This window comes from Chlamydotis macqueenii, chromosome 7 (assembly GCF_036417535.1).
Source record: "Chlamydotis macqueenii isolate bChlMac1 chromosome 7, bChlMac1.mat, whole genome shotgun sequence".
Taxonomy (NCBI): Eukaryota; Metazoa; Chordata; class Aves; order Otidiformes; family Otididae; genus Chlamydotis; species Chlamydotis macqueenii.
Window position 1 is genome coordinate 288,852 of NC_141562.1, and position 24,973 is coordinate 313,824.

The following is a 24,973-nucleotide window of genomic DNA, read 5'->3' on the forward strand; positions in this document are numbered from 1 at the left end:
CCCCACCCCGGCCGGCAGCCAGGAGCAGCAGCGCAAGAGAAAACATCAGTGCAGGAAACATAAAGCCACACTCACCTTCCTATAAACCCCAGCAGCGTTCCCTAGCTGGTTCCCTCCGCCAAGCCCTCGTCAGAACAAGAGCCAAGTGCAACGCTGGCATATTTGCAGTTATGGGCGTGAAACCCGGGCTGGGCAGCAGAGGAACTGCAGCAATAGGTGTGCACAGCGGGACCAGCCAAGGCTCCCCGGGCCGAGGAGGAAAGCCAGCCCAACCATATCACATCCAGCACACCCCATGTTTCCTTTGGCTGAGAGAGAGGCATTCCAGCTCCCCTCCAGGCGCGAAGGCCCCTCTGTCCCCTGCGTCTCAGACCATGGCCACAGGTTTTTCCTTCTTTCTTTCCTTCCTTCCTTCCCAGGAAGATGCGGTAGCCTGGCTCCCAAGGCAGGCACTTTGTGCCACACGGCTGAGCCCTGGCATGCTCCAGAGGAAGGATGGTCTCCAGGCGGCTGCTGCCACGCTCATCTTGCTGAGCCCCTCAACCCCCACAAGAGATGCCTGTTAGCACAGTGTCCTACACCACTGGGGCTTTCCCTCAGTGGTGGCTCCAGGGCACCTTCACCTGGCTGCTTCCTAACGGGGCGACCAGCTGAGAGTGGGGATAAGGACATCAGCCAGTAACAAAGTCAAACCCGATGTCTTACCATCAATAGGTAAAACATCAGACAAACAGGGATGAATTCCTGTCACTGTGGTTGAAAGCAGCACCAGGCATAATGCTGAGATTTCATCTTCTTAGTGTATTTGCAGAACTGGGCTGTCTTTAAAGCGCTTTTTCATTGGGAAAATGCTCAGTTTCATAACAAAATGCAGCTACAGTGGTGCTCCAGCTTTGGCCAGTTTCACAGACTCTGACAGACACCCCGCCCTAATGGGGCTGGGGTTTTTGGACATGACAAAAATGTAGAGTGAAACTCCCCGCTGCCTGCATTTTGGGTCAGAGGTTCAAGATCAACACACCACTAGCACAAACCACAAAACTAATCTCAAGAACAAGGTTTATCAAACAGTTCCTTGTATATATTCAACTGGAAAGAGAAATCCTCAATGTTTATGAAAATCAAACACAACCAAACATGCAAATATCTCATGTTACCTGGGGGATGGAAGGGATGAGGTCTATCGACTGCACTGCTTTTCAGCCAGCTCCACCTCATCAGCATCTTTCCTCATGCAACACATTGCTTGCTTCCTCCATCAGTCCCACTGGGATTTAACTGGGAACTACCTCGTGCACAGCACAGCTCCACAGACACTATTATCCTGCAGTGTGTCCAGCCACAGCTCAGAAAAGACTTGGGAAAAGCTCTACCCCATTGACTCACTGCATGGTACCACCCAGAAGGTAATAAAGACAAAGGTCTTTCCTACTCCTGTAAGACAACCCAGTAGGCTTTGGTCTACGGTTCATCCCACTGAGGAACACTATGTTTTTTCTGAACAAAAAAGGTAATAAAGTGTCCACCATAACCCTACAGTTTAAAGAAGAAAGGTAAACCAGAAACATTGGTGAAGCATCCCTCCAGAAGAGATGGGAGACTCCACAAAAGTCTCTCATGTGGAGCGCCTATGAAATCCCCACGCTCTGCTCTCACTGGGAAGACTGGTCCAACATGACCAAGAAACCAGAAGCATTTGTATGAGAAGATGCTCGTGATGTATTTGAGCTCAAAGCAGTTTTGAACACGTAGTTCAAGCAGAAAGGGGGGTAGGGCGGTGACGAAAGACAAGATAAGAAGTGCTGTGGAAATACCATAATTTTTTGTCTGTCACTGTCATAAAACACAACTGACCATTAGTGCCATACGACTGCTGCCAGCCAGTAGCTCTTGGCCTGGCTCTGCTGGCTCCAGTCTCACAGCACTGGTGCTCCTCATCCTTCTCGGCCCCAGGACTCCAAGAACTCCCATTGCACAACGAGCCACCTTGGCAACTCAAACAGTGCTACCAGCATGCCCAGGATAAACCCTCCCTACAGCAGATGGGAGCTAGTGAAGACAAAAGGCAGTAGGGAAGTCACTGAGGTATGATGGTGATGAGGGCCATAAATACCAAGACAAGCTCAAGAGCTCATCATGAGGACAACACAATCAGAAGCCAAATCTGAGCTCCTGGCAGGCAACACAAGCTGGATTTAGGTCCCTTGGTTCAAAGAGAACTGCAAGACACTCAGCTCAGGCCCATGACTGGATGGATGAGTGTCTCCAGGCATCCTCCCACACCCTCAGCACTGCCACACCAGCAGGTGCCTGAAAGCCAGAGGGTGACCCCATCAGCGCAGCAGTGGGATGGGCAGCCCTGGTCAAGGCAGGGCCAGGCTCTGCTGGCCACAGGGGAGGGAAGTCTCCCACTGCACAGGTACACCCCAATCACCACGCTCCCAGCTGGCAGCAGTGCTCCCCATGAGCACATCCGTGCCACAGACCTACAACCTACCTGCTGCAGCACAGAGCAATGCTGGAGAGGGATGGCTACCTCCTCCCTTGCTCCCAGGGCAATGCTCTCATCACAGGCTACAGTGTCCCCACTCTCTCATTCCCCTCAAGTGGCCCCCCTCATGTCACACCTTGGTGGGACTGAGGCCCTCATAACCCTTGCCAGACGCTGGTCCTACAGCCAGAGCTCGCTGGCAGAGCTTCCCCCATCCTGTAAGGGGAGGAGGCCCCATGCCCAAAAAGCTCTCTGGTCAGAGCACAGGTAGCAAGTGCACTAAGCAAGAAGAAAAATGACGTTATAGCCCCGTAAAGTCATCACACAAGGAGGATCAGACTCTTTAAAACAGGGCAAAGTGGAACCAGATCTTTTTTACATGGTGAAGGGGGGAACTTGCTGAGAGCTTTGTTCCTGAGCCAAGGGAACAAACCCAGGAGCCTTAGGAGCAAACCACAGGAAAGATTAATGGCTTGAAGCCTTGGAGGGGAAATTAAAAATGTCAGAGGGGCCACAAGAGAAAGCTGTGATAAGAGCTGCCAGTTGTCAGCATTTACGTCACCACCACCAGAGACTATTTTATTACATTTTAGTCTCCAGGGTCACAATTTCTCATGAGGTGGTTATTTTTGCTGCTGTGCTGATCTATGTCCCTTGGTATGTGCCCATAAGCAGTGACAAAAGCAACCAAGGAGAGGAGGTGAGAGCAGCGAGGTAGGACTTCAGACATAACTTCTGCCTGAGAGCCTTTCGCTGGAAGGAAATGGCGACAATTACCATAACAATGAAGTAAATATCACTTCCCCTACACTAAAGCTGCTTTCATGTCCAAAAAATGCTTTAGAAGAATGAGGCATTATTACTGAAATTGGCAGAGATCACACAGAAAATTTGTAACGTTCCCCCCCTCTGTGGGTCTGACAGCGCTCGCCAGCTCTGCCGCTCCCAGAGCCGGCAGCCTCCCCAGTAGCCCCAGGGCGGGTGGTATTTAGAAAAATCGCAAGTTTCACCATCCTCTTCTTCAAGGGCAGCTCACAGAAGACCAAGTTCTTCTCTGTCCCGATTCCAGCGGCACTTCCTCACCTGGGGCCCAGGGGACTTCGCAGCCACGCGAAGGTGGCGGCGGAGGCCAGACGCCGGGGCTGACAGCCGCTCATCGGATGCCTCCGGGTTGCAGAGGGATCGCTGGGAACTGGAGCAATTCCTTCTCCCCTGGGGGCAGGCCAGCAGCCAGCCCCGACCAGATGCCGAGCGGCACACCCCACGCAAAGCCACGAAGGGACAGGGGGTTGGGGGTTTATTGCCTCCACGCAGGAAGAGACCGGCGCGCCCGTGCTTGCTTTTTGACCAACCGCAGCGAGCGGCTCGGGGCCGGGCTCAGCTCCCTGCGAGGGGCGGCCGGCAGCACCTGGGTGCAGGTGGGTACATGGGCAGAAAAGCGAGGTGCTCCCAACCCAACCCTGACGTTTTACAGGCAAATGCTGGAGCAGTGGAGGGCGACGCTGGAGCTTCCAGACCTCTAAAACTGTCTGGATGTGAAACTTTAATTGCCATTTCCTGACTAATTTTTCGTTAAGCGGGGGTAAGAAAGACTTTTAACAAAAACAGGCAGAGGCATTTAACATAGGTTAGTACGGCCTGGGTAAACAAAGGCTTTTCTCTTAACTATACATGGCAGCAAAAGTACGGGAGCGTTCAACACCCTTTCAGTGCAACCACCCCCCCGTAGGATGGGCTGCAAAACCCGAATTACGAGAGCAGAGGGGATTCCCTCAGCCTGCGGCTACGGACACACCGAGCAGGGCGGGCAGGTGAGAAGCAAAGACCCCAGTCAAAGCCACATTAAGGGGCTGCGTGGCCCACCACGGATTTCTTCATAGAGAAAAAATATAAAAGGAAGGGGAGAAGACCCAGCCACGGCTGTGCCACCGACCCCGTCCCTGCACCACCTGCCAGCCCCAGCCTCCCCCGGGGCCGCCGCCACCCCGAGCCCGCCCGGCCCTGCCCGCCCCGGTCCCCCCGAGCCGCCGCCGCGCCCTACCCGGGAGATGGTGAGGGGCTGCTCGAAGTCCCGGCCGCCCACCAGCCGGAAGCCCCAGGGCCCGGGGCCCGAGAGCACGATGCGGTGCGTCCCCATGTGCGCGCCTGCACCTCGCGGGACGCCCGGCAACCCCGCCGCCTGCACCGGCCCGGCTCGGCCCGCCCCGCCCCCTGCCCCGGCCCGCCCCGCCGGCTGGCCCGCCCCGGGGCAGAGCTCCCCGGACAGCGGATGCCGCCTTCTCGCGTGGGAAGCCGGCGCTCCCCGGGAGACTGGCAGGGCCGAGGCGCTGCCGAAGGGCGAGAATTTCGGCCTCGGGAAACCCCGAGCGCCTCCCGCCCCGTCCCACCCGCTCCCGGCGGGGCTGACCGCCGCCGGACAGCGCGGCTGCGGGGCCAACCCCGCCGCGGCATCTGGCGGGCAAATCTGCCCCGTCCTGCTCCAGCCCGGTGCGACGTTCACTCTGAAACCTAATGGAGGCGATGGAAGTAAGCGGCGTTGTCTGCTGCTTCCCAGCTGGGAGCTGACAAGCGAGGGCGGAGCCCTAATTACCTTTCCCCTAATTTAGCCCAGGTTCATCACTGCTTTAGGCAGTTTTGTTTATCTCTAGCCCCTTAGGGGGTGGTACCACCAACAAAAGAAGGAATTTCTCCGCGCAGCTTTATCTTCCAACATCCTTAGCCATGATTCAGGAAAAACAGTCGTTCCAGTTGTATGTTAAGCCCCCACCGATCTCTTCTGCAGGTGGGAGAAGCTGTTTTCAGCAACAGTTCATTTACTGAACACAAGTGCTGCTGCTTATTTAGGAAATAAAGCAACTGTTCAACAGCGCCTGGCCACCTGGTTGCATCGCCACAGAGTTTAAATCTGTTGCCCAGTTTTGGCGCAGTCTGGGGTGGAGGTCTCAAGGAACTTAAAACTCCTCAGAAAAGACCAGCCTTTGGATTGTGCGCAGGCAGCGTGCAGGAGCCAGCCCAACCCCCTGAAGTAGTGCTGCAGCCATACGCGCCTGGTCAGAGCGCAGCTACAAAAGTCAGTGTCTTATAGCTTTTGACCCGAGTCAGGGTTAAAAATGCACATGTAGACCAAACATCAGCTGGCATCTCTTCCCAAAGAGGATGGCATTTGGGGTTCCTTGTCCTACTTAACCTGTGTGGTCTTCTCATCTGAGAGACAGTCAAAGACCCTTTGTAAACCAGTGGACTCTGGTGTGCTCCAGAGCTCCCAGGTCAGCACGCGTGCATGCCACAGCAGCTGCACCCTGACCCCATGGTACAGTGAGATCTAGGCGTAAACCAGCTTTCTCTCTGCTTCATACTTTGTTTTCTTTGAGAAAAAGTCACGGCACAGGAGGAAGAACCAGTGAGCTGAGGCCAAGTCACAGCAGAACGCTCAGGTGCAGGATGCTTGGGAAGCCCGAGGCAGAGACGGACGGCTGACTATTGACAGAGCCACAGAGGGGCACTACTACAACAGTGCATTGCTACAGAAGAGTGGGAATAGACTTTATTTAATAATTTGTACAAGGAACACAATAGTAATTCAATAGTTCCATTTATTAATTGCCAAATAGTAATCCACTGCAATAACAAAAAAACCAACACAAAAATAAGTTGTGGTTTGTGTGTGTGTGTGTGTGTATGTGTGTGTGTAACTTAAAATGGCAAGAGCAAGAACAAAAAAGAAACCTTTAAATGAGTAGGTTATATACAGTCAGTATGTTACTTTGCTGGATAGATTAATTTGGTGTTATCCAATCATAGCAACAGGCCTAAATATTGCTGCAAGTAACTGGAGGGCAAACCCAAAGCAGAAAAACAAACCCATAAATAAGACGCAGGATTAAAGGCATCTCCTGCAGAAAAGAAACAGTGGTGCTTTGTGTCATACCTGAAACCCTTTCATAATGGATATTTTGTGCTAAAACTCTTTATGTGAACATACATGGAATTCCATCATTTAAATAAAAGTGGAAATAAATCCCAGCCTTTCAAAACTGCCTTTTTTTCCCCTCCCTTCACTCAGTGTGTTTAAATTATTTTTCTATACAAGGTAAGTACATTGTCTGTACAAAGTTAAATATACATATTTACAGTCAAACTTCTGAGACACCGAGTCTTCTCTTCCGCTGACCTAGGCAGAAGACAAGCCTACTTAATTTCAAACCCAGGAGCATGGCTACTTTATCAAAACATTGCAAGTCGTGCTAACAGTTAGTTGTAGTTACTCTTAATAAATCTGTATAAAAGCATCAGCATAAAAATAGGCATTTAATATTATTAAATACGGCTTATGACAAAATAGCAATCTAACCCTTTGCTATTTGTATGGTAACTGTAGGAAGCAGTCTGACAGAACCGGTTTTGTTTATGCTTTTTCTTAATAACAAAATGTCTATCAAAAGAGTATTCATCCTGAATTTACAGGCAAGCAGACAGGCAAGCCACGTTTTTTTTTTTTCTCAAGGAAATACGAATCTATATAACTGGTAATAACTGCTGGGAACAGCTTTCCAAATTGATTAGACTTTTTTTGTATGACTAAGAGGCAGCCAAAATGCATGTATTTATTAAGACCTACCATCAACACTGTCACCAAAAAGAAAAAAAAATAAAGGCACCCTCAGTGATACATTGCTCAGATTTATCAGAACCTCTAGGATTTAATGCCAGGAATGAAGCAAAGTCTTCACGCCAAAGAGTATGCTTCAAAAAGTCTGCGATCCTTTACAGCCAGCAACAGGGCAGGAGGAGCAGAGAAAGTGAATGGCCGTAGGACTCACAAATAGGATTTGTTCTCATGGATGTTCTGTTTATTGGTTCTATTCTTTGTGCAGATAAATGTCAAAGCCAGGCTGATTTCTCTTTAAAAAACAGGACTCAGTTCGTGTTGATGCACACAATACACTCACACACACACACACACACACATCTCCCTGCACAAAAGAAAACAACCCTGCAGAGAAAGGTAATATGTTATGAAAGGATTAGGGATTTTTGCGCGCTTGCTTTATGTTTTGGCTGACCTCTCTGGATTAAACCACCAGCCCCAAACTCCTTTTCCGCACAGAGCTCTGCAGTTTAACAGTATCAGCTGCCCTCTGCCTGTGCTGGGTCTTAAGGTGCATGACATAAAGGAAGGGTTTTCTATGGAAGTGGAAGGCAGGGCAAAGTGAGTCTTCAGCGAGGCAAAAACCAGGCAGAAAGCCTGGCCTCCTTGACCCTTGCCAGTGAAAGGGAGCAGCTGCAAGGCTGTGTACTGCCCCAAAGCACTATCATTTCTCAACACACAAACAAAACCTATACCATGTGCTTCCCTGAAGCCTTCTCAGAGATAAGTACTCCATACAAATTAAGATTATCACCAGAACTCTTGCTGGGAGGGAAGAGGAATACACAAAGGCAGCACTGTAAACTAGAAACTGTCATCTTCAGCAAACATCTCACACCCTGAATCCGTGGAAGCAGGGCTACACATTCAACTCAATACTGTACCACTTAACCACATCCTCCTAACACGTCTCATCTCTTGTCTATTACATTCATAAATTGTCTGTTTCTTCACTGTTTAAAAACACCATCTCAACTTCTTCACCGTTGCAGTGGGATCACTGTTATTTTACAGGTACAGAAGCTTCACGTAGTTGCCTGGAAAGGTGCCAAATTGCCTCGTTCTCCTGGACGTACCTGTCACAAAATAAAACACAAGGAAGCCACAGTAAGATGGAGCCATGCAAGGAAGGCTTAGGGGCTTAAAAAGGTTGAGGTGGCAGCCTCTTCTGCTTGCAGGCATTCCTTTCTAAAATTAAACAGGAGTCCTAGTCAAAGACCCTTCTGGTATAGATGAGAACTAGTTCTGTTACCAATCATCTTTGGTCTTCCCTTTTAACAATTAATAAGGTGCTGGCGAAAGCTCCTGGGTCTATAGGCTAGGAGCCAAACTCCTATCAGTGTAAATGAGCTAATCTCCCTTAAGAAGAGGTAACAAGCCTAGATTTGCAGTGTTGAGATGGAGAACACTGTCCAGACTTGCATTCTTAGAAGGTAAAGGGCTAGATTTTGCTAACCATACAGCTACAGATGAGGCTGGATTTTCAGGGAGTGCAACTCCCATCCGTGTGTTCCCTTCGTCCCCTACTTGCCACCTTCTGTAATTTGCCCTAGCTCCCTCAGCTTTGGATAAGTTACAGAAGTCCAGTTTTCTTTGGTTCCCTCTGTTGCTCTGACATCTGTGTGAGCAAGAAGGATCAGGAGGAAGAGGGAAATGGGGAAATGAAGAAGACAAAAAAGTAAAAAACTACAAACCTAGCAAGGAAAACAAAGCTCCACCACCTGGCACCCTAAGTTTAATGTTCTTGGTGGGAAAAGATGAGAAATTGTAAAAAAAGTTGAGTTTCTTTTTTTTTTCCACCATTTTGACCCCGCAAATGAAAGCAACTTCCAGACGCTTTGCAAAGTTGCTCATCTGCATCTGCTCATCTCATCATCATCACGCTCATCTGCTCTGCTGACAGGCAAGTGTCACACTCACCCACAAACCAGCCGTCATCACATTTCTCCATGACATCCACAATGTCACCGTCCCTCAGTTCCAGCTCATCATCATTCTGAGGAGTGTAGCTGTAGAGGGCTTGGTAGCTAACTCTAAAATCAGAAAGACACCACACGTTAGCCATTGGATTTTCCTAACATCCCTTCAGGAGGAGACGTCTCCCCCCGCCTTGCTAATTCCTATTACGTTTTGTTCAGTGCAGTCTGGACCTGTGTTTTCCATTTGAGAGGTCAAAGTCAATTGGATTAAACTGGCTGATGTCACAAGGCCATGGCAGTAAAAAGTGTCCTGCTTGCCTTGTGTGGGATACATGGAGAGCTTCTGTTTCATTTTTGCCATGCAGTTGGCTCCACAGATTGTAACAACCAGAGTCTTCCTAACATGTAGCACCTAGGAAGTGTGTGAGTACAGACACTCTACTGAATGCAAGCCAAAACCTGGACACACTCATTCCTGGGTCAAATGAGACATCTGTTCCCTTGCCCAGGCACATAGGCAGGGCCATGAATGACCAAACGGCAGAATGAAAGACTTCAGAAAAAGATACTGCCTACTCTGCTGCTCTAAGGTTGCTGGATAAATCATGGCTCAGGAGGTACGGTGCAAACAAAATCACGGGTTGAATCCTGCCCTGAGATACCACTTGCATCAGGGGCACTCCATATTTATTGGAAAAGAACCTTATGCAATGGAAACAATCTCTGGGCAAATTTGAGAAGGCTTGGGTCTCCTGCCTGTGGGGAGTAAAAATAGAGCTGATGTGAGACTTTCCACTCTGCATGAAGGGGCAGGGGAAAGCAAAGGCTCCTTTCAGGAGCTACCTGCCAAGGAACTTCAGTTCCCAGCATACAGTGCAGGCTACTATTCTCAAAAGCATCAGCGAAAGGCCTCACCAAGCTTAATGGCAGCTCCAGGTCTAAACCCATCAGACAGATTTGAAAAATCTCAGTCTTGGTCTCTCGGATCATTTGGCCACCAAGTCATCTATGGAACTAGCCAACAATATACCAAGTGGCATTGGTATTGGGACTGCTCACTGTACTGTGAGAAGCCAAGAACAGGGGTGAACACATTGACCCATGCCATATGAGCCAGGTGTAGCTAGTGGATGCTAGTTTGTCTTCAGCTTCAAGATACAAGAGATTGAGATAGTCTCCATTACCAGCATGATTCAAGTGCCCAAAGGAGACCCAGTCCTAGACCATGAGGTCATTGTTTCAGGTGCTATATAGACACAAAGGTCTCAGTTTTAAACTTCTCACTATGATGATGTGGCTATTTTTGTTCTTTAAAGAATGGCTGACACTCTCCCATAATTCTCATTTAACTCCTGAGAGGCTGAAGCTTTCACAGCTCCCCATCTTCACCATCAGTCACAGATAAGGCCCCTGGAAGAGATGGGAACCAAAAGGACTTACATGTCTCGTGGTGTTTGACCTCTGTCAGGGCTGGCTCCTTGCTGCTGTGCTTGAGGTTGCTGAGAAATGATGAGAGATGGTTTATGGTCATTAGAGGTCACCTTGTGGCGAGACTCAAGAGGCTGAGAAATAGTACTGCAGTAATGAACAGACTTTTCTGCAATGTTTATGATCTCATTGCAAACAGCTTCCTGCGTGGTAGGCAGCATTGACATCCAAGAACACCCAAAGAACAGTCAGCAGGGGGGAGGGAGGGGAAAATATAGACAAGAAGAGATGGGACATTCCAGATGCAGCACATAAGTCCAGTAAAAAAAAAATAAAAAAAAAAAAAAAAAAAAGAGTTGTAGATCCAGGTAAATATCCAGGTAGTGGAGTGCAGAAGGGATCCAGGTGTAAGCATGGAAAAAACAGGCAAGATACAGAAGAATTTGGCATTTAGTTTGAAGATTTGTAACAAATACATATACATACATTTTTAAAAGAAGCAGCATAAGAGGTTGCAATTAGTTACGCAGTGGTACCATTACAAATGCTATGAAGTCAGTTCAAGAATGCAAGGCGGGCCACTCCATTCATGCATTTTGCTTCATTTAACTTATAGCCAGGGACTGGCAGCACAATTAACCCAACTTCTCATTGGCTAGGACAGTTTTTCTAATTGCTAAATTGCCCTTTTCTGTTGCAAACAAAACAATATATGCAAATAGATAAATATGTACCTACTTTGCAGCTAAAAAGAATGCTGGCATTTTATCTCTACTGAGGTGTTACTGTCTGGGTGAAAAGTATCTACGACTACACATCTGATTTAAACAGTGGCCTTACCACATAGCTCTTTTCAGACTCTGTTAGATCTGGTCCAGCTCTCAATGAATGGTGGGAAGGCTGTGTGATCACCAAGCAAATGATAAGGAAGACATTTTAGCAGATGTTATATCGGTCAGAATTAAAAAAAAAAAAAAAAAAATGGAGTGCAGAAAACAAAAGAAAATGAACAACTCTTCCCCTCCCAACCCCAACATCACGCCTTTTGGACAACAAGGTCTTTCATTAACACACACAAAAAAACATTAAGGCTACAGTAACGCAACTGCACTGCAGCACACAGAACGCTGCGAAGAGAAAGGTGACAGCAAAACAGAAGCTCAGAGCAGGGAACCAGAGTGGAAGGTGATGGACACCGCTACATCCAGAAACAGCATGCAGTGTCACACTGCATTCCTGTAGGGGTGGAAAAACAAGGACAGAAGCACATACTTGACAGCATCAAACCTGAAAGGCCAAAAACATGCTGAGAGGAATCTGCTGCTGTTTTTAGAAAAGTCTCCAATGACTTTGACACAGGAGAGAACAGTGACTCACTTGCTTCTTAAAAAAGACCAACTCAGGTTCTCAGAAGGCACAATGCAGTGTAGCCCCATCAAAATAACTCGAGCTTGTACCAAGCAAGGGTCTGAGCCACTCTGTTAATTCCCACAAGGCAGAGCTCAGGTCAGAGGAGGCCCTGACTGGAAAATCCAGCTCCGAACACCACCACCTGTGAAGCTTCTGGACTCTGCCCTGCCTCTCTCTCCAGTCACAACTCTTCACAGGGACTCACATGTCCCAGGGCACAGCTAGGAAAAGCAGGGTGTTTGGGGCTGGAAGCTTTATGGAGAAGGGGAAGGTCACCAAGAAACTCACACAGCTATCCAGAGCCTGGTTTTGCACACTTTTTTGCATATTCAAACACCTACAGAAAGCACGGGGCATGCTGTGAGCATACGGGATGTCAGAACTGATGTAGGGTTATCTGTACAACCTGCAGGACTGCTTGGCAAAGTGGACTGGATAAGATACAGAGCATTGCCATCCTCTGTGATCATTCAACACAATTTTCAGCCTAAATTCCAAAGGCCTCAATTTTTATGCATTTCCTCCTCCTCTTTATTCACTTCAACAATGCCCTTCAATAAAATACTTGCTTTCTCATGGCATCCCGAGACAGAGCGGAAGCAGAGGATAACAAGTTTTGTGACACCTTCAGCTCAAGCATGCTCAAAGAGTTTGGAAAAGTGCAGGGTGATGAGCTCATGTCTGTCTAATTCCTGTTCTCAAAGCTACTGTGAACTACATTTTGGACTTCTGGAGCTGTGCCCATCACTGTATTAAAAGCAAACCACCTATTTTCTCTAGGACTGCGACCCACTCTAGGCCAACTCAACCCCACTGCAACTCTTTTGTAATCAGCTGTACTGTTTGGGGCTGGAATCTGAGATCACTGCCCTAAGAAACAGTGCTCTGTTACCATGTGTATTCCTACAAAGAGAAAATGAAATGTAAGTTGGATGGGCTAATTGCAGCCAAATTCACACTCAAAGCATTTACTGTGGAGCCTGAGATTGTCACAGGATTTCTGGAAGTCATTCCTGCCTATCATCAGTCCTGAAAGGAAAATGGAATAATTATAAATTTAAAATTAATACTGTGCAGACCAACTGGATATAGTGCATCAAATCTGATGAGATCAGAGCTAACTGATGTGGTCAAGTAGCTGGGAAACTAGTTTCCAAGCTGAGGTGAGAGGCAGTGGTAAAAATGATTTATTTATTTATTTATTTATTAAATTCAAGAAAGTGCTTCTCTGCTCCATAAATAATAAATTGACTGCTGGAATTGCTCCATGAGCTCTTAAGACCATGTAGTCCATTTCTCACTGATTACTTGTGATGTCCCTGACCAGCTTTTCCTCCAAAAAGGATTAATAACTATGAATTAAATTAGTTACCTGAAAGCTAAGAGATTGACACTACCTCTGAAAGCTCCATGGTGCAGGCTCGTATGTGTAACACCAGGAGGTGCAGCCTACCAGCATTAGAAACTTGGCCACGTTCCCTTTCCTGGCAGGATTTTCACAGGGACTTCCATGAGGAAGCTGGGCAGGGGCAGAGGCCAAGCAGTCCTCTACCCCACTAACAGCCCCCAGTCCTGACAAGACACCCAACTAAGTGATCTCCTCTGGCCTCTGCTCCAGAGACCCAGACAGCTCCTACCAAAGCCCGGGGTGTCTGCACTAATTCTCAGGACTACATCAGAGCCCTACAATGAAGTGGTGGAACACCCCAAAGTCAGCAACTATGCAGCATTAGCCAAACAGGATGAAAAACCTATCAGAACAGATCCTATAATTTTAGGCTGTAAATGTACAGCTTCAAACAAGTAATCTTGATAGCATGGCCTATATGTTTTTTTTAAAAAACTAAAAAAAACATTCTTGCAGGGAGAGAAGAGAATAAAGGAGAAAAAAAAAAAAAAGGTGTTGTAGGTTCAAATGCTCTTCAAACGTGAGTTCAGAAAGCCCATGTACTACCTACACTGGTGGCTCCATGTGCCAGAGGTGGCCAAGGAATCAGCGAGTGTGGGACACAGCTCCGAAGTATAAAACACAGAGGTTCACCAGAAACACTGAGCCAGCCCTGCTGCTGCTGGAGGTAAACTGAAGGCCCTAAAAGTGACCAAGTATTCACAACCATGAGGACAACTCAACTCCTAGCCCTTCAATCACATTGCATGCTTTGGTAAGACTAAGTGAATAAAATTAAGCAGGTGCTTAAGTGTCTATGTCTCCATGTCTACGGATTATAGAAATACACAGCACAATCAGTTCCGAAGCACAGCTGGCCACTGTTTCTACCTCATACAGAGTTTGAGGATGGATCTAAAGAGCACCACAGGTTTGTAAGAATACCAGAAAAAGGTTCTACACTAAGAGCCTAGAAAAGCCCTGAAGCAGGTTTTAACTGTTACGAAGAAATACTGGGGCTACTCAACAGTGCTCTCCCTGCGAAATCAAGTGTCATCAGTGAATGTCTATCCATTACAGCTCTTGTTTACATGTCTTCTTCCACCCCTTTCTGGTGGGAGTTAAAGTACTACACACGCAAAGAGAAAGCTAAGCAGAACAGGCTAACAGACAAGACAGATGGACAAACAAATTGGTAACCCCTCAGAAAAGGGGACACATCAGCAGCGATGCTCCCACACGTGAATGGAGAGCCACAAGCAGGGAGGACTCCCCAGCCTAGCCAACAGAAAAAAAGTAAAATCTCCACACACAGCAAGCTCCAGCTCTGGTGGAAGCAAGGGGAAAGCTGGCCAAAAAGCTCTCACAAAGGACACTGAAAAGGCCGCAGTGTGGAGCAGCCTGACCTAAAGGCTGTCATAGTCAATGGAAACACTCCTCAGCCCCTGGATCAGAAGCTGAAGGCTGAGTCTACAGCAGAAAAATGCATCTCCCATGGGGAGCAGGTACCAACACCTGCCGCAGGCTGTGCAGCTCTGGCACGGACAATAAATGAGCTGGGCAGAAACACTGCTGTGCTGGACCTGTGGAGCAGCAGCAAACCACTGGTGGGGGATAACATCTTACCTGGGAGACGGTGCTAAGTAATGACCACGCTAAGTAAGCGTAGCTGGTCTGTGCTGGGGAACACGGGGTCTTAGCACCCTCCTCATATGCTCTCCTCACCACCAGCAAAAAGCAGGTGAAATCACTCACCACTTGGCCTGAGCAGTTTTGTACAAGTGCAAAGGAGCAGACAGCCCCCATTGACACCCCTCACACTGCTGGGCAATGCAGGGACCCTCGTCCCGCCACTCCTGCTTTCCCCACCCCGTGGCCGCAGTCTGGTCCCAGGCTGAAGCTGCTGCGCTGCTCACATACTCGCTAACACCACTGCTGACTGTCACACTGTGCTAACAGGACCCCAGAGTAAAGCAGAAACTAAATTAGAAAATTTCTGAGGGTTTTCTGAAATAAATTAATTTAATAGATCACATTACTGCTTAATATCATGTTTTACTGGAATACTGAAAGAAACTATCTCTAAGTTACACCTGAAATATCTTTCACATGCTGTGGGGTCGTTTTTTTCTTTTTAGTTTAGACTGTGAAACAAAACAAAAGGGAATAACTTCAGAATACCTAAAATTGCACTTCTAATATTACTTAAGGGAACAGGCAAGAACACAGTCCTTACATCAGCTTTGTACCAAAGGGGTCTTAAATTTGCAAAAAACCTGGGTCAGAATTTCATAACTGGGGAGATTCTCTATAATAAGAAAAAAACCCTAAAATTCAAAACAGTAAAATATCTCAAACACTAGGGATGGACAGTAATGGAAACAAACCCCAAATGTAATGTCTCATTTCCATGTCTACTAAGTGCTTTTCTCATTTGACTAAAATCGATGAAAAGAGGTTAGATTTTTGAAAAGGCCTCCAGGGTATTACCTGCAGTTCTGCTGAAGCCATCAGCCTCTGGATGGGTCACGCAGATAATGAGAAGTCATTTGCACATATAAATACCACTCCTGCTCCCTAAACAACTGTAGACCCGGAGCTGGAAAGGAGGTCAAGACTACTGGAAACGTCACACACAGTTTTAGCTTGACACTGACAATGCTCTGAGTGTCAAGGCATATGAAATATAAGTTTTGGCTTGACTTTGACTCCAAAGAAAGGCCACAGGGTTGTATTACAACCAGGTGCAACACCCAAAATAGGAACTGTGTGCTAGTCAGCACTCAGGAGAAACATCTTTCCTTAAGAATGGCTCTTTGCTTCTGCTCTTTTGAATCATGTACATGCAGTGCAAGCACCAGCAGGACCAAGCAGATCAAGGGTCAGGAAAAAGGCCAATGCAGAAAACTTCCGTGGATTTCTAACATAAAGCAGACCGTGTCCTATTGGACTCAGATGTTGAAACTGAAAGGGATGCAGGAGGTGGTTGTTCAGTAAAAAGTTGTGCAAGCTTATGATCGGAGGGAAATGAGGTGAGTAAAAGGAATAGGAAAATTTCAGGGTTAAAGGTGTATCTTGCCCTCATAAACTGATTAAGAAAATGAGTAACATTGGCAACTGCTCCCCACACTTATTCTGTATGAGCAGCCTGCCTGGTTCACTGATCAAGCCAAAGATTGCTTCCCCAATACCCATCACAACAAACTCAGTCCAGTTTTTGCCAATTGTGAGCTTTCTGTTTCAAATATTGCCATCTTGTGGAAGTTGCCTAGAAGGACTGACGAGACACCAGCAGCTGCGAGCACTGCTCCTTCCCTGTGCCTGGACATCCCGGCCACAGTGCTGAGGCTGAGATGGTTATGCTGCACAGACCCTACTGCATCCCTCTTCAGAGATGTTTGTAGTTCTTAGTAATGGAGCTGAGAACCTCTGAATCCTACCTGAGAAAGCTGGAACAGGTTCCTAATATTGTAGATACCAAGCTGTGTATCCCTTACCCCCAGCACTGAGACACTTAAACCCTGAATCTGTTCTCAAGTGGTTAAAAAAAACCTGAACCGAAGTAGCTATGCTACTTCATTCCTATTAACAAGGCCACCAATACTGCCTTAAAATGCAATCAAGCTGTAGGAACTCAAATTCAGAACTAAATAAGCCCTGGGTTAATCCTTTGGAGGAACAAAAAAATCAGACTTTCAGCTGGTATGAACTGGCAGAAACCCAGACTTGAGCTATGTGGATTTGCACCAGCTGAAGATTTTGCCCATACCTGCCCTTCTGCACAGCCTGGAAGTAATTTAAAATGATTTTTTTCTTTTTTTAATTAAATGAGAGGAGAAATATCTCACCTGTGGAATCAAGCATATGACAAAACAATGGCATGGCATGGAAATAATTCTAAGTAATGGAAGAGTAATCAGCAAAGATGATTACCTGTGGCTTATTGACTCTGCATGTAAGTCTGGGAGGTGGCTGTGTTGTGACAGTAGCGGAAGAGAGGGCAGAGGAAGAGAGAGGAGCAGATGAAGAGAATGCTTTTGAGTCTGCAGTCTTTCAAAGAAAAGAAAAGTTGGTCAGCTTGGCGCACTCGCTCATCACAATCACTGCTAGTGACAAGAATATCTACTATCCCATAAATTTGATGCACACACAGCAAACATAACGCCATGCAAGGGCAAGTGCAGTTTCCAGTTAGTTCATCTGAGCTGACTGCCTCATTCTGTTTTAAACATGCACGTTATGCCTGTAAAAAATGTTACTAAAAATATATCCAGATGGTAAACAGCACAGTCTTTATAGAGCTTTCAATACACTTCTGGTTATGATTCAAGCAGAAATCAATCAATTTGCCGTAAGATTTCCCAGTGAGAAATGTGTCAGCTTAGAAACCCTAGTTCCTCATCATTTAACATTGGCTAGATCAGGTACGTCATGGAGGCTATCGCAGCGCATCCAAGCCAGTATTTATAATGCCATGACTTTGAGCTCTCCAAACTTCCACTCTTATACGAGTGGGTACATTACAGCATAGGGGTGCTGTAATGTATTTGGTCTGGCTGTAGCCCACAATGGACGCCAAGTCAACTGAGAGCTGCAAAGTAAGGCAGATCTCCTATACCAAGACTGTGGCCAGAAAATACATTGTAGAAGCTACTGGAGGGTTCCCCTATGTTCTTTCTCATTGTAACATATAGCTACATATAACTAAAAAACCTTGGGAGAAAAATATCACTAGGTCTAATTCTCATTTGTGGCTAGACCCTTTCACATCATTTTGGAAATGCAAAGCTAATAAATTCCACTCAATGCATAGACAACAATGAAGCCTCCCTGACTTAAGTCATGCACATCCCAGACTAAGGTTCACTAAACCACAGGCTCCAGGATCAACAGGAGACAACTTCTGTGATTCTAGGAGCCAGGCTGACATTTACAAGGCTTTTCAGTCCTTGCCTTTAGGAGGAACAAACAAAGATGATCCATTGCACACTGGAAAATCTCTGAATAGCAAGGAATTGCCTGTATTCTAGACAGTGAGGTATACAGGCATGAGCCCTGTGTGATGCTTTCATCTGACAAAACTGGTAATAGCCACTATCTGGGACAATTACCCCATTAAACGTGACCAATTGAGTCAGTACTCTGTTATTATTTATTTGAAAATAATTTTCACTACACTGCTCCTGAGCACTCTTCTAAAACTTTCTGATCTGCTATGCAGTGAATGCCACTGATGACCCCTGGAAGAAGGTCTTAGGATCACCAAAATGACATGTAGCAGCCACTGGCTCTGCCTGGCCAGCAGAGCAGCACAAACCTCAACACACCAGTTAAAATCAGTGATTCAGAGCAGCACACACACATGCAGAAGTACCTTCTTTTCCCCGCTTTGAAACTTTCCCAGATCACCTTTCCTCACGCCTCTTTTCTCTGTTTTACCTCCCTGCACAATAGCCATTAGTTCCTGACACAACTGGTTGTCCTCAGAGGAACCCACAGGTCTCTTTTCTGGGCTTGCACGTATGTCTAGTTGGGATGGTTTCAGGCAGCGCTCGACAGAGATCTTGGAAACAGCGTGGGCACCCTGCCTGGGGTTGCTGCTGCCCTCTCTAGTCTTTTGGAGCCAGGCTTGGCTGCCCGTGATGTCACGCTGCTCTGCGAGGACGCTTTCGGGGCTCTCCACTGCCCAGCGAGGGGAGTTAGAGTAGCTCATGCTGGGAGAAGGGGAGCCAACAAACTTTTCTTCGCTTTGTGGAGTGGCCTGATAGAAACTATGAGTGGAAGACTGAGGTCTGCATGAGTAAGAGGGCAACGGGGATTTAATGGACCTGGGAGTCGAGGAGCCAGAGAGATGAGAATGGTGGAGGCTGACTGAGGGGGAAGGGCTGGCTGCAGCAGAAGGTGAGAGATAGTCAGTGTGGGAGAGGGAAGCTTCAGGCAGAAGAGGCAATGGAGGAGTTATGGCAGGAGTGGTGCTAGGAGACACTCCCACAGTCAGAGCAATCCACTCGGATGTGACTGCCTGCACCTCTGGAGACAAGGCGCGGCGTGCGAAAGGCAAAGGCGGAGGAGTTGGCATATGGAGTAGCTCAGAGCTGGGAGACTTGAAGGAGACAAAAGCAGGAGAGAAAAAGAAAATGAATAAAAAAAATAATAAAGGAAAATACAATCAACCAAGCAAAAGTAAAAGGAGAAAGAGCAAGTGTGGAGAGGAGCAGATCTGTGACCAAGCACGGTGCTTAAGTTTTCCACAGACAGGCGCACCACATTGAAGAACACGCTGTCCACAGCTACTCCAACAACAGAGTCCAGTCTACACCTGTGTTGCTAATACCCTTCCCCAGGCTTTGCCAGGATCCCAGATACGGAATGTCTTGTGGAAGACCTTAAACTTCATACTATATTCCCTAATCCCTCAGGGAGCAGTTGAAGCCACCATCCATGACAGCAGCATGCAGCATTTGAATGGCCTGGCAGTAACAGCTGGGGCCCCAGCAACTCACGCTGTGGACCCAGTCAGAATTCATTGCTGCAGTGAATTTCAACTTTATCCAACTCCAGCATGAGCAATGGCTGCTCCTCAAGAAATTTGCATTGGTGAAGCTATGGAGGAGAAAGGGATCAAAAAGCCAGCTGTGGCTATTTGGTCTTTAGGTGATTAAAGTAGGTCCTCTGTTTATAAAGGCAGAACACATGACCAAGTTGTGCCCTTAGCTGTTACCACCAGCAACATCAGTGAGATCAACTACTTCAGCTCTTACAAGAATGTTTCTCAATCCTCTGCCAAGTTAGTAAAAAAAGTAAGGGAGATAACTGATTTACTAGAGAAGGAATCAAAAGAACAGCAAAGGAAACAAAAAAAAATTGTGGATACAATCCCTTCCATCAACGGGAGAAGCTCGGAGAGAGCTGGTGGCAGACAGGCCAGAGCTATGGAGAGACTATCAAGCTCAAACAGAAAAGCTGAGCTGAGGTCCACTTTGACAGGGAACCTCAAATAAGCAACAAGTCTTTCCTCTTCACACAGTGGTTAAGATTAAAAACACTCATTTTAGGAAAGGACCAGACAGATATCAGGCATTAGCCATGGCAGCTTTTCCCATCCTTCCTGTACCGTAAGTCCCTTCCTCCCGATCCCAGTTCTCTACTTTTGTTCCTTGCAGTCTTGACCTCAGAATGACCTTGCTTTGGCCCGTAGGTGAGAGGAGATGCACCAGAACCTCACGGCTGTTACCCAGACACATACGCTGACCTTCAAGTATAAGTGTTTGCAGGACGAGAGCAAATCAAAGGGATTTAGGGACTCACTGCCTCCCTGAAACATTTTCCATGGAAAACATTTTGGGATCCCCATACAATTGCCTTCTGCTGTTTTGATTTCTGGTTTGAACTGCACTATGGTTTATAGTGAATCCAATATTTATGGAAGATCTCAGACTGTCCTGCTCTCAAAACCTGAGTTCATTTAGCACCAGTTTCAAATCATACAGGCTGCTCTCCTGTCTCCCCAAGCCTTAGTCATCAGCTGGAACATTTAGGAGTAAGTATACAGCTTGATTCAAGCTTACTGGGATTGACGTAATGACTCCTATGGACTATAACAGCCTGTGACAGCTTTTTAACAGTCATAATAAAAAATCCACTCATCACAGTGGAGCTCTGTAAACACGCACTCAGAAGGAGCTGGATCAGCAATTCATTCCATCTCTGACGGTGAAATTTACTGAGATGGCTGTGAAATGTAGCCCTTTCAACTTGGCCTGAATTCAAGCTACCAATCAGAGATGAAAAGCTGAGTCTCCAAATCCCCAGATGACCCATTCATTAACCTTTCTGGTAAATGAAACGTCACCTTTTCCTGCAGTTGCAGCATACTGTAGGGAGCACATGGGCTTTACTGCACAAAATACTAGTCTTAGCTAGAGCTTTTTTCAGCTACTACTTCTTGCACAGCAATGGCAACATCCCTCTGTCCCGCAAGGTGCAGTAACTGGCTGCATGTAGCCCAAATACCTGTGGTGAAGCTGTCATGCTGCGGTTAGGGGAGAGGGACATTGGTGGGTCAGGATAGTCGATGGCATTCTTGACCACTGGCCGTTTGAGCACTTCCACGTAAGTGACAGGGAAGATTCCTTGGCGATTGGTACCAGAGATTTTTCCTTCATACCAATTCTCATCCACTCGTCGAATCAATGTGATCCTTTCACCCTACGGGAAGGAAGAGTAATGTAATCATGACTTTAACATACTTCATCATTCCGAAGAAGATTACATTTTTAATCTTGCTGCCACTCACTTAAAACAATCCGTGGTGCTCAGCCTCCCCTGTTCCCCAGTTTGTGGTCCTAACCCTAACTTCTGGATGGGAATGATACTTTTCAGTTCAGAGAAAGAGTAAGTCTTCTGGTGCTGACTTGGGCTATCTGCAGACTCAGTTACGCTCACTTCACATTGTCAAGACTCTACTTGCTAAAGTCGGTTAAAGATTTGGAAACCAGCAGTTTCAGGCTGACCAGAAGACTCTGAACGGTATAAGGTGTACAGGGAGTATCCACAGCTCTGCAGTTTAAACTAGGTCTATCTATGCTCTCCTGTTTTGCTGACAAGTGAAAAGACTTACAGATCCTTAATATAAACTGCAAGCCCCACCTTCGTGTATAATTAAGAGAGAAGACAGACAAGATCTAATCTGAGCATCAAAACAGAAAGCTAGCTGAGATGAAGAAATGCTGCTACTTAATCTAAATATGGCCGACTTTGCTCTGAACAGTCATTACACAACTCATTCCTATCCCTTCACTCTGCAGTCAGGTCTAGCCAGTCACTTCAATAAAGCAGAACCTCGCTTGCCTGTGCTAAGTGATTTGGCCTGTGGCACAAAGGAAGGGGAACTCAGTTTCCTTCTTTTCTAAATCGCCATTCTCATCTGCCTGTGTGCATCTCCACTGGAGAGGATCAGACTGGAGACATGTAATCAAGTATCTAAATTCGCCTTGCAGAGCCAGGATTCCAGTACCTGTGCTCAAAGCATCTTCTCAGCTAGCCCTAAGGAAGCAACTGGCACTCCTTGATTCAGCCTACCTGCAACACTCTGACTGCAATGTGCTACATAATGACTACCGAGTAAAAGCACAGGTAAGGAGTTCACCTTACTGGAGCTTTCATTTGGAAATTCCAAGTTATTAGTGTTAAAAAGCTTCAGCATTTTTCTGGATTCAATTCACCAGCACAACAAAAGTCCTACCTTTCTGAAGGACATTTCTACTTGGGTATCTCCATTGAAGTTAAACTTAGCAATAGCATCTCCGTATTCCAATACTTGCAATGGTGATGGCTTTTTGGGCTGAGCTTTCTCAGCTGGTGGGAGGAGCTAGAATGAACAAACAGAAACAAGTACGTCTCATACCAAATGCCCATAAACCAGGCACTGTCAGAAAGGGAGTGGGCAATAAGAACACCTGCAAGGAAAGCAGCTACCTCTATGTATGATCGTGGGAAGATGCCAACTCTGCCATGGTGTTCGCCTTCATACCAGTTCTGGTCAATCTGCTTGTAAATGTAAACAATATCTCCTTTTTGCAGAGGAAGTTCCCTGTTAACAACACAAGCACTCCATCAGAACTTCACTGGAGAACAGATGTGCTCTCTTGCTGTTCAGCAATCCCTAGGTGCCAAGGTCTGCATCAGCCCTGTTGATACAAATCACGCTCCACCCAAAGTGAAAGCCACATGTTAAGAACTACCCTGTCCGTATCATGACGGGGAGGTAACTCTCTTCTCTTTGGGCATCCTGTCAGAAAAGTTGCCCTATGAGGCCCCTACTAACCTCACACCCTCCAGCGGGGTCAAGCTCAAGCAAAAGATGCCACTGGCTGCTTTCCATGTTGCATATAGTGAGCAGTGCTCAATTCCTGTTTTGAAACAGGTCATGTTACAAGCGCCTTCCAAAGAGACACATAATTTTGCTGCTTAGATGAACCCCCTCATACGCCAATGTCGATCCTGCAAGATTACACTTCTGGTCAGCCTGTGGTCGTGCAACCACCGACCTCACCTGGGCTAACAATTGGGATTTCAATCTACAGTCTTCAGTGCTAAAGCTAGGAATATCTGCAGCTTGAGGAACTCCCACTGTGCTTGTACCAGGCTCATAAACCTACCACTTGGGTCCCCATAGGAAAACAACCAACCCAGCCTTTCCTAACACAATTTTCACAAGCTCTCCTTTACTTTTGTCTGGCCCTCTGGTATGTTCTGCTCAAGGGACACAAAAGTTACACCTTACATCTGCCTCAGTTTTATTACAGGTACTAGGGAGATGCTGTGTAAATCATTACAAATCATCACCTATAGAACATATAACAAAATATTCTCGGGACATTAGCACCTGAGAAGAAAAAGACCAGGTCCTTAACTGAATTCTGTTGTTCTTTCTTCCCTCCCTAGCAACATTAAAATGAGAGCTTCTCCAGGCTCATGAAGAGGGCAAGGCCTTCTAGGCCTTCTCTTCACAGCAGTGCTCCCCAAAAAGAACAATTAGTGCTGTGTGATTCACCCAAGGGACAACAACAGGGCTCAGAGGTACAACAATGCCACCAGAAACATCTGCTAGTGTATCCACAGATGCCAGGGGAGCGGTCACCAGCCTGTACCCCTGTAGATCTTGAATCAGAAAAACCCCAAGTCAAGGGCCCACCTATGCGCTTAAAGCTAGGCATCTGCTCAAGTCCCTTGCTGACTTTGGGCTACGCTTAGCATAGTGAAAAGGATGCTGCTGTTCTGCATATCTATGTTCTTCTGACAGATTTACACAGTGAGCTACTGACTAGCATGGTTCTGCTGGATCCTAAACTGGAGCACAACCAGGGATGTCACGCAGGGGAATCCTTCCTGTCTCCAGCACAAGGGCAGTGACAGAGCTGCTGCCAAAAGCTGTCCTGCTTACAAGGTGTGAGGACGACCATCAGCCAGAGTACTCTCCCATGACTCCACTCACCCTGAGAGCAGAGCGCGCATTTGTTCCAGTAAAGAATATGGGTTTGCCCCTAAAATCACATGGGATACAGATGCACTGAGAAAGACGACATTCTCCTAAAGGTCCTTTAGAGGCCATGACCTGCAAGATTCATATTACTTTTCCCTGCCTTACTATGGACACCTTTGCTTTGAGCTGCTGGAAAGAAACTCCCAAAGCATGAATCCAATTGCATGATACTTCGTAAATGCTGCATCCTAGGGGAAAAAGCAGAGGAGGAACACTCAAGGCAGTAGTAACAAGCTGTACTTACTTTAGTGTCTGTGCTTTAAAGTCAAACTTGGCTCTAGCAGGTCTCATCTAGAGATCAAAAAAATCAACACATTAAAATAATAATTAGGTTTTCAACCCTTTTCTGAGGAAAAGCATCCAAACTCTTCTATAGCTAACATTAGTCGGGGGAAGAAACTGAATGCAGGTATTCTGCTACAAGCTTGTGTGCAACTGGTACTACAGTCCAAACATGCTGGATGGGTCTCTTCCACCAGGGCAAAAAGTGCCAACTTCTGGCGTAACAGTAATTAAGACCTCTACAGGAAATAGATTTAACAGCAGTAAACTTTTAAATGTGACAAACCCTACGGAATGAAAGCTGGTCCAGTAACTACAGTTACTGGGGCTCCGGGACCAAATTTCTCTTGACATGTGATTAGAA

The 24,973-nt window shown here is 46.7% G+C and overlaps 2 protein-coding genes across 49 annotated transcripts in view; both read right to left on the reverse strand.

The window, feature by feature from the left end:
* The window catches only part of PDLIM1 (PDZ and LIM domain 1), a 44,796-nt gene extending 40,113 nt beyond the window's left edge, over positions 1 to 4,683 (reverse strand). For all 3 annotated transcript variants that reach the window (XM_086752435.1, XM_086752433.1, XM_086752434.1), the window contains exon 1: positions 4,533 to 4,683. In XM_086752435.1, the coding sequence (XP_086608561.1) occupies positions 4,533 to 4,628 (96 nt within the window). In that variant the 5' untranslated portion in view covers positions 4,629 to 4,683. The remainder of the gene's footprint in view (positions 1 to 4,532) is intronic.
* Positions 4,684 to 6,005: 1,322 nt separating this feature from the next.
* SORBS1 (sorbin and SH3 domain containing 1) overlaps positions 6,006 to 24,973 on the reverse strand; it is a 173,592-nt gene continuing 154,624 nt past the window's right edge. For 23 of the 46 annotated variants that reach the window (XM_086752672.1, XM_086752673.1, XM_086752674.1 and 20 more), the window contains 9 exons: positions 24,572 to 24,618; positions 22,761 to 22,875; positions 22,528 to 22,653; positions 21,297 to 21,491; positions 18,658 to 19,386; positions 17,217 to 17,333; positions 10,499 to 10,557; positions 9,060 to 9,172; positions 6,006 to 8,215 (listed from right to left, as the gene is read on the reverse strand). In XM_086752672.1, coding sequence (XP_086608798.1) covers positions 8,148 to 8,215; positions 9,060 to 9,172; positions 10,499 to 10,557; positions 17,217 to 17,333; positions 18,658 to 19,386; positions 21,297 to 21,491; positions 22,528 to 22,653; positions 22,761 to 22,875; positions 24,572 to 24,618 — 1,569 coding nt within the window. In that variant the 3' untranslated portion in view covers positions 6,006 to 8,147. Of the gene's footprint in view, positions 8,216 to 9,059; positions 9,173 to 10,498; positions 10,558 to 11,326; positions 11,387 to 17,216; positions 17,334 to 18,657; positions 19,387 to 21,296; positions 21,492 to 22,527; positions 22,654 to 22,760; positions 22,876 to 24,571; positions 24,619 to 24,973 lie in introns of all 46 variants that reach the window. The other 23 variants (XM_086752693.1, XM_086752688.1, XM_086752689.1 and 20 more) reach the window with 2 other exon arrangements.